The 9,239-nt window shown below is 41.0% G+C and overlaps 1 protein-coding gene across 1 annotated transcript in view; it reads right to left on the bottom strand.

Annotated features, from left to right (window-relative positions):
• PTPRB (protein tyrosine phosphatase, receptor type B) overlaps positions 1 to 9,239 on the bottom strand; it is an 85,341-nt gene that overhangs the window by 56,354 nt on the left and 19,748 nt on the right. The window contains 2 exon segments of the mRNA XM_025207989.1: positions 265 to 543; positions 9,140 to 9,234. Coding sequence (XP_025063774.1) covers positions 265 to 543; positions 9,140 to 9,234 — 374 coding nt within the window.

Genomic DNA, 9,239 nt, shown 5'->3' with positions numbered 1-9,239 from the left:
CTCACCGTGGGGACCTCGATTTGCCCCCCCCGTCCTCCCCCTGCCCCTTTTCCCTCACGGATTTACCAGCTGGACACTGCCAGCCTGCACACACGCATGCAACATTTATCAGTGACATTATTGGCCACATCAGCCAAAAAAACCCTACTGCCGATAATGTCAATTTTGCTTTTATTGGCACCGATACAACATGAACCGATGTATTGGTGAACCTCTAATTGTAAATAGCCTTATTCAGATGAATCACAGTAAAACGCATCTTACCAGTAGATCCACTGATCTGAAGTGCAGGGGTACTTTTATTTCCAGCAACTGCAGTTAGGACAATATTGTATTTGCTACCAGGGATGAGATTGGAAAAGGTCTGCTCTGTTCTGGAAACACCTTCTGATATTCGGACCTCCTTTATCTGTTTATTACTACGATCATATAGCTGTAACACATAAAAGTCCACCCTTCCTGGAGAAGGACTCCACCAGGCCTGTAAGCTTGTAGATGTAGTTTTGGCCTTATTAATTTCAAACTTATCAGGTGGTAAAGGATCTGCAATTAAAAATAACGTAAAAATATTAATTTACTTGGCGTTTTAAGAAGCTTTGTTCTATCAGTACAGACCATTTTTCATTTTTTCATTTTTCCACTGCTAATCTTCCTGTACAAGGCTTTCTTTGCTCCATTTCCAAAAGGCAGATTCACTGAAAATACAATTAATCGTCCCATGAGATGGTCCTAGGTAACCCAGAAATGTGTATACTATAGGAAAAAGGCATGCTGTGTTGCATATAAATAATGAGTTTTGAAATCTGTTGACATTAAAACCATGACAACGCTGTACCATAAAACAGATCTGCAATAAGACTGCCTCAGGATAATGTTGTCTATAAATATGGCACCAATAACTTTAGTGTTAAGACATTTACACCAGACTATATTCTTAATGAGGCTTTTGAGTTAGATTCACTACACCAAGATCATAAATAAGTGTGCAACCTATTTCAGTTTTTTCCTAGTTGGTAAGTTAGTCACAAACCTGTGTATATTTAAAACTCTTTATGGTACAATTTTAAGTAGTAATCTTTTGCTTTTTGCTATTTTCTTCTATATACCACTGTCCTCCTGGAAAGGCCTTTAATACTAGAAATACTGTCCTGCTTCACACTCGCTGGGCATTTGCTTTAAAATGACAACAAACAGAGTGAAAACGAGAGAATGCCGATTGTTGTTGTGGTTTCCTGTTAGGTTGTTCATCAATTCAATATATTTTATGCAACACAAAAGACATTTATCATACACTGATGTAATAAAGTTCTAGTTGGCTTTTATATTTGGCAATGAAATTATGTCATTATACACAAAAGAAAGTGCATTAAAAAAACCTCCAGAAATTTCACAGTCAAATGCTCATAAGTTCAGAGTGTAGAGAAGCAGGGTTGCCCATGCTACTTGAATTCAGTCTTGGGCATATAGCCTTGCCTAGTATCACAAGGAAAGGGTCTACCAGCTCTCCAGGTAACTTACCAGTGCAGCACCTTATATATATATATATATATATAAAAATCACAAAAAAAAATCAATTTTTTTCCTTTCAACTTATGGCTTCATTCCCTGTGGACTCTGAATGAGCCAGGACAGAGAGCATGTGATCATTTAATTGGAGACCAAATCATAAGGAGCTCAAATAAAGGCTGAATGGACAACCTTAATTCTGGCATTTCCTAGCTTTCAAGAGCTTGACTTTGCAATCTTAATGTTCATTGAATACATTTTCTTGTATATGACTCTCTAGAGCATTCTTTTAATGCATTTCCTTGTATGTGATCTCTAAAAAAGCAAACAGAAAGTAGGATTCAGTTCTGTCCAGTGAAACTAGACCAATGCTCCAGCATAGATCACCTGATGGATGGAAGGCATACCTTGGCACACATGGCTAAAGAGGGGGTGTTGTGGCCCTACTATTTCAGGACACAACAGAACTATCATAAGACTGATCTCAATATGCTACTCTGTCAGAGCCTGGTATAGGGCTTTGCTGGGTAAAAGCCACTGAATAATGAAAATTCTGGGCTGTAGAGAAGCCTGAAAGATGCCTCGTAAGGCTGCTATAAGCTAGAGCTTCCTCTGTTGCTCCCTTCAATGAGGCCTCAGGGGCTCCCACAACTCCTCATGATAGTATCTGGGAGGTACAGAGATGGCTGAAAACCTCCTCCACCCCTACTCCATTTGGACAGACATTTTATTCTGGAAGGTACAGACAGAATCTGCCCCAAGTACTGTTCTAAACTCTTTCTGATGGGACCTTGTGTAAGCTCTCATTTCTCCCAGCTGGAAAATATTGGGAATGGTATTTATTAACTTCCTTTCTAATACTGGGATTTGAGGCCATGCTCAATAATGAGTGCAAAGACCCCAGAATTATTAACACAGGTCAGTGGAAGCTCGAAGACTAAAATTCATCTTGATGACCAACACAAGAGCTTTCCCTAGATAAAAAGAGTTGGGGCAATTTCTAGTGCTGCTGCCTGCCTGCCTGTTCCTTTTTCCACCTGGAACTCTGTATCTGGGAGCATTCTCAGGGAAGTTTGCACGCTAGGAGAGCTAGGCTGAAGTGTGTCCAGAACAGACTGAGATTGTAAGTCTCTTACAAGTTTTGCTCTGCACAAGCAAATAAATGATGATATTCAAGAGTTAACTGTCAGTCAAAATTAATAAGAATCTAAGGAGGAAAGTAAAGGCATCTCTCTGAACCCAGAACTCTTGCTGAGCTTCAACTTATTTCGCCAAACTGTAAAAGACTAATGTACTTCAAAAAATGTAAAAGAACTGAAATGGACATTGGAACTACCTACTTCTCCTTTACCCTCTCTTGGAAACAAATAACATCTTTCTTCTGAAACTTTTTCTGTTAAAAAATAATTTCAATTGAAGCAAGGAAGAAGCACAAAACCCCCCAAAGGTCAAACAGTTAAAACTTAAGAAACTAACAGCAATTCAAAGGGTGGGGGGTATAGCAAAATGTGTCAGGAAGCCTTAACAATAGGCCTTGCTACCAGCTCCACCTATAACATATACTAATCCACTAAGGATTATTGCGCTGGCAAAATGAATAGCTTTAGGATAAAATTATTCATGGAAGACAACTGGTTTAATCAGAAAAGATCATTTGAGATTCTGAAATAAATGCCAGCACTCTATAAGATAAGGTTCATTAGGTAGGTGTGATATATTTTATTAGACATCTACCCAAAAAACCTTGCATGCCTATGTCCTTAGACCAACATGGCTACAACCAACAACCCCATATAAGGTAAGATGCTTATACAGCTGAAAATTCGTCAGACTGACTGAGAGTGGCAAAGAACCATGCCTAATAGTTGGCAGGCTCTTCCATTTTTGTTGAGACAACAAAATTAGGAGTATGTTGACAGGTCATTGGTGCTTCAAGCTCTGCCCCCCCCCCCCCCCCCCCCCCCCCAACACTGTAATGCAAAACATATCATATTAAATCATTCAAAGATAATAGCATATTATTTTATACACTATAACTTCTGCGTACACTGCATTAGATGTGGCATTTATCTTCTAAGGTGTATTTCAAGGAGAACAACAAAAAAGCTTGCGTGCCTAGAAAGGTGAAGTTCAGAAATTCAGACTTTATCTAATCTATCTGGCCCAGAAAAGAAAACACTCAGTCCTCTGTACATCCGTTAGAACAAAGGAACAATGAGATTGGGAAGTGCCTGGCCTGAAAGAGCCCTTGCTGGAAACAAACACTTAAAAAACCATTTACATTGTTATAAAATTCTTTGCTGGCCACTGTCCAACATTGATATATCACAGAAATAAAATATTTTCATGAAGATATTTTTATACTAGTCTATGATATATGAAGGAATGCCTTCAATAATACAGAATAAATAAATAAATCCATAAATCTTCAGGGTCCATTTTTTTTTCTTACTTCTGCTGAATGAGTTATACTTTTCATGAAGATTTTTAACAAACCTACTTTGCATGTACAGCTACTACCCACATTATATTAACGTGGTAATTATGATTGCATATGCAGATTCCCAAAGACATAATGGTGCTTAAAATCAAAGAAACAAAATGCAGATTTGACCTTGCAAGATGAGGACAGGACTAAGAGTGGAAATTCTTGAGCTTCAATCCTTGTGGCCTTCAGGATCGCCTGGAGTCTAGCAGAGTTTATGAACTCTGATGGTCCACTTCATGGGTGGGAGAATTCTTTTTTTTCTTTCTAGTTAAGTACTAAGTTTCAAACAGGATCCTGGCTCTGCTGGCACAGAAGGAGGTAATGATGTGCTGTGCCAACTCACTCAGCTTGCGGAAAGGTAGCAGCCAAATTCACCAATATGGATTTTGTAATATTTTAGTAGAATACTGCACCATTTATGATCCGCCCCGTCTAATTCTAGAAGCACCTAGTTTTTCTGTCAGATGAAAAGATAACAATCAACAGCAACTTTAAAATGTTTTCTTTTTAAAAAAACATGGGAATTTCTAAATAATATTAAGATATCCTCAGGATTCTGAAGGCCAATTATTTATTTCTAGAATTTAAATGGTGTATTTTCCTCTAAATGTAACTGTAGGAGGGAACTTCTGCTGTGTCTTTTATAAAATGTTGCGACTAAGACCCTGAGGTCATTCAGTGGGGCATTTGCAGAATCAGGGCCTAAGTGCTGGTCTGAAAATGGGTCTGATACAGTCCCACCATCCTTATTCTTGTAGCAGTTCTTTTTGCAAAAAATAGAAAAATGAGGCTTATACTACAATAAAAAATGATCTATAGGCTTATACTTTATCATATTTAAAAGATTTTGATAATATTGGCCAACTCATATATATATAGACATATGTGTGTGTGTGCGTGCGCACATGTTTGTGTGTGAATATATATGTATGTATAAATATATAAAATTTTATATGATTCAAACTTGGGGCTAATCTAGGGATGGGCAATTATTTGGGCTGGAGGGCCAGTTGAAGAGTTTTGAATGCCAGGTCAGGGATGGATGTGCTGACCCAGCCTGGAGTAGTGGTGGGACGGTGAGAGAGGGCCATTGATCCTATCTGCCCTACCACTGGGAGAACTGAACAGAGCAGGTGGGCAGGCAGGTGGGGTCTCCATGGAGACCAGCCTGGGACCCCCGTGGACAGGGCAGGCTCAGTAGGAGGAAAGGATGGGCAATGGGCAGGTGGGGAGCAGCATCCGGGAGTGGAACGGGTGGGTGAAACAGGATTGTGGGACAGTGACAGCACAGGGCCAGAGCTGAGATCATGGGACAGTAACAGTGCAGGGCTGAGGCTGGGATCATGGGGTGGTGACAGCAAGGGGCCAGGGCCCAGGGCAGAGCAGCGATCTGCCTCCTGCACATCCCTGTGATGCGCGCCAGTTCCACAGGCAGGAACATGCAGGAGATAGATCATAGATTTTCCCCAGGCCCTAGCCCCATGCTGTCATGAAAATGCAGCCCCAGCCCCAGCCACCTGTCCTAATCCTGGATGCCACACCTCATCTGCCCACAGCCCTATCCAATCCACCTGGCTAAGTGAACTCTGCCAGTGGGGATCCTAGGCTGGTCTTCTTCGAGACCCTGCCCACTTGCTACATCTGGTGCCCCTGGCAGTAAGTGCTGGGCAGACAGGCTGGGGTGCCCGGGCAGTAGGGCCAAGTCTGGAGGCTGCAGCAGCAGTGGAGACACAGGCAGAGGCAGCCAGGCAGGCTGAGAGGGCTGCCAGGGAGCCAAATCTGGCTGCCATGCCAACCACGCCCCACTGGACTCCCGGGGAGGCACACCACAGCCTCGGCTGTCCCCGGTGCCTGGGCCAGTTGGGGCTGAGGGACCTGCATGGACCAAGCAATCCCATGGCAGGCCAGATCTGTCCCACAGGCTATATTTTACCTACCCCTGGGTTAATTACATCTTCTCTGTGAGGTCTGGAGTGCAGAATTTCTCTCTAGTGCAGTGATACTAAACTCTTATCATTTCCCCCTCATTTTCTGTTCTCTAAAAATAGCACTGCCGTGAAAAGGAACTAGCACTTTATAATACATAAGCCAGTGGTTCTCAACCTTTCTTGGACTTGAGAAACCTGTCACTGGATTCAAAATACTCCTCATAACCTTTGTAAACTGAATGGCATCCAATTTCAAAAACTAATTTGTATTTTAGAGTGCTTACACAGGGCCTGGGCAACAGGGATGGAGGATCTCCAGGTAGGGACAAGCCTGAGCCTGGCTTATCTATTTAGCTTCTCACACATCACTTATCTCCTCCTGCCTCAGATATGGTAGAACCCCGGGGTTCCCCAGCACCCTGGTTGAGAATCACTGGCATAAGCACATATCTGGGGACTGAAGACCACTTTTAGAGGATCACATATTTGACTTCACTTGAACGGACTATTCTGGAGCATTGTATCAATATTCTATAGTTACATGTACTGAAAACTTGAATGGCACTTATTTCTTAAGGATTTCCATAGTACCCAAGTGTTTATATAAATTTAGGTGAGCTTTTCTTGTTTAATCCCCCCCCAGAATTTTAAAATATTAAGGTAGTCATGTTACATTAAGATTGTTTTATTCAAGAGTTGGATTAACACTCACAAATCCAAGACAAATGTTAGTCACAATTTAAAATTTGGCATAGGACTTGCAGCATGTTTAGTACACATTATGCATTAAACTTACCTTTAAAACCCTAAACAGAATGAAATGAGTTGAAGATAAAGGGAATCTTTTTGATTTAGGGGGTTAAGCCAGAGCTTCACATTATTTAACTATTCCACCACAATATATACGTGTGAACATCTGACATGAAGGTATAGCAGTAAGTAAAACGTCATGGGTAAAATCAGCATGAGAACTAGCTTATAAAAGCTTTAGCAGGACTGAATGTTAGCAAAAAAGTTATTTATGTGGTCTATGAACCCGGCATGTCATTTAAACTGTTAGTCTATGTATTTTTATTGCACATAATGTATGTGCACATATAACTTTATAACACAGGTCATTTTATAAACATCTACATGCATAGTGGCCCTGATTCTTTCCTCCTTATGTCAATGGCAGTTTTGTCTTTGATATGCCCATTGGGCTGCTCACATATACGCATTTATAGGTTAATTCCAGGAATATATGCCTTTATGGATTCAATGTTGATAAATTATTTCACAAATTTCTCAACACCAAAAATTACTGAGCAAAAAGTTGGGACAGACCTCCAGAAAATTGGAATAAAACACTGTCCCTAGTGGAAAAAGAAAAGGAATAACCTTTTTAAAAAACCTGTAACTTACCATATATAAAAGTGTACAGCTTATCATGATTACGTTGTTATACACCTTCCCAATTTAAGACATTCATTACAAATGTTGTGAGGAGTTATACTTTGCAGATGATTTTTTTTTTCTAAACAAGATGCAAACCATCTATATACCCTAAACGGATTAAATGGATTCAGGTGCTTGGTGATAACACAAAGTACAAGGCTTAAGCAATCTGAGCAGATGCTTCCACAGGTGTCTTTTGCAATATTCTCTATTTATATTCTAACAGTGTCCTTCTGCTTTTTCCTATCTCTCTGCTATCCAGTATCCAAGAAAAAAAAATCACCACCTAGACCAAGGTCTTGGAAAATTTCAGCTGTAAACTTTTATCAGTGTTGTTACTTTCTATCTATATTAGATCCACACTGGACAATGCAAAAGGCTGTTAACAGCTGTTTCAGTTATCCCTCTCATCTTCCTTATATTCTTTCAAAAGATAGTTATCAAGCAGGAAATGTGTCAGAAATGACATTTACAAAACACTGTCTAAATGTATCCATCTTTAAGCAATTCCTATTAGACAAAGTATATCATTTGCTGTCTATACTGTTGCTTTTTTCTCACTTCTATTCAAGGGCTCCGCGTAATAAATATTTAGCATTCAATACAGTTTGTGATATACACCGCCAGCTCTAATAACAGTTAATCTGTTATTTTAAAATTGTGAGTCATCAACATTAAAAACAGTTGGCACGCGCATGCATTTAAATTGCTGTTGCTATGGAAACTATTACTCAGTCCTAACAACCAACACCTGTAATGTGTTTAAATGTCTATCATAGTAGATTTGCCTACACTAGACTGTTTAGTTTGAGTTAACAGATTGCCAATTAACCAAGACATTTCAAACAGTAGTAAGAGCTAGTTCAGAAACTGTGCAGTACTTATGATGCAAGACACTGGTCAGAGAAGGTCATTTCTGAGCGCAGTCAACTTTAAACATAGGCTAAAACTACGTTTTAAAACGAGTTTCTCTCTACAGCTAAGATGCCAGGCAAGGATGAAAAAAAGGAAGAGTATGACAGAACTTGACATGTTAAAATGAGCGCTGCTGGTTTGAGCCCTATACCTTATTACCAAGCAGATGAACATTGAATGTATTCTGGTCTTAAAACAAAAAAAAATCTCAAGTTTACATGCCAATATAGGCAAAATGGACCCAGCTCTTCTCTTACTGAAGTCAATTATTCTGCGCAGCCTTTTGTGGTAAAGCTACAAGGTGTATGCCTCCATAGAAAGCCTGCCTGGGATGGTATGAGCAATAGAAAAAAATCAGTAGTAACCAGTCACATTTCTAAGACAGTAAGTCTACTGAGAATTCCCAAGGCTACTGAGCTCCGCACTTCGTGTTATCACCAAGCTCCTTACTGAATCCTGCCTAGATCCCCATGATTAACGTCCCCTTGTGCTTACAGGGCATATTAATCCTCCTTACGGTTTTTTTTCCTTTATATTTGACTATAAAATGAAAACAGATTTGTCGGGGGGGGCGGGGGGCTTTGAATAGTTCACCACCAACTTCCAGGGGCTGCATGGCTCATGGGGGTCCAGGGTAGAGAGGGCTTGGACTGGAAACCCCATCCTTGAGTCCCTCTGATTTCTCCCATTGGAGCTGAAACGGGCTGAATCCAGCCTGGCAGCGGCGATGCATCGCCCGGCTGTTGAGGCTCCGGTGGGCTCTCTTGGGTTTGTTTTTTTTTACGGGGTTATGAAAAGCCCTGAATACACAGGCCCGTGAGAGCGCCCTCGGGCGGCAGCGGGACCCCTGCCCCTCACCCCTCACCTGTGCGCAGGGAGATGTTGGCGGCCTCGGGCCCCGCCAGCGCCTGGACGCGGAGGCTGTAGAGGGTCCCGGCTTGCAGGGAGGCGCAGCTGGCGGGGTA

The sequence above is a fragment of the Alligator sinensis genome, unplaced genomic scaffold (assembly GCF_000455745.1).
Source record: "Alligator sinensis unplaced genomic scaffold, ASM45574v1 scaffold506_1, whole genome shotgun sequence".
NCBI classification, from domain to species: Eukaryota; Metazoa; Chordata; order Crocodylia; family Alligatoridae; genus Alligator; species Alligator sinensis.
Note: the sequence above shows the minus strand (reverse complement) of the source record. Positions and strands in the feature narration are given on the sequence as shown.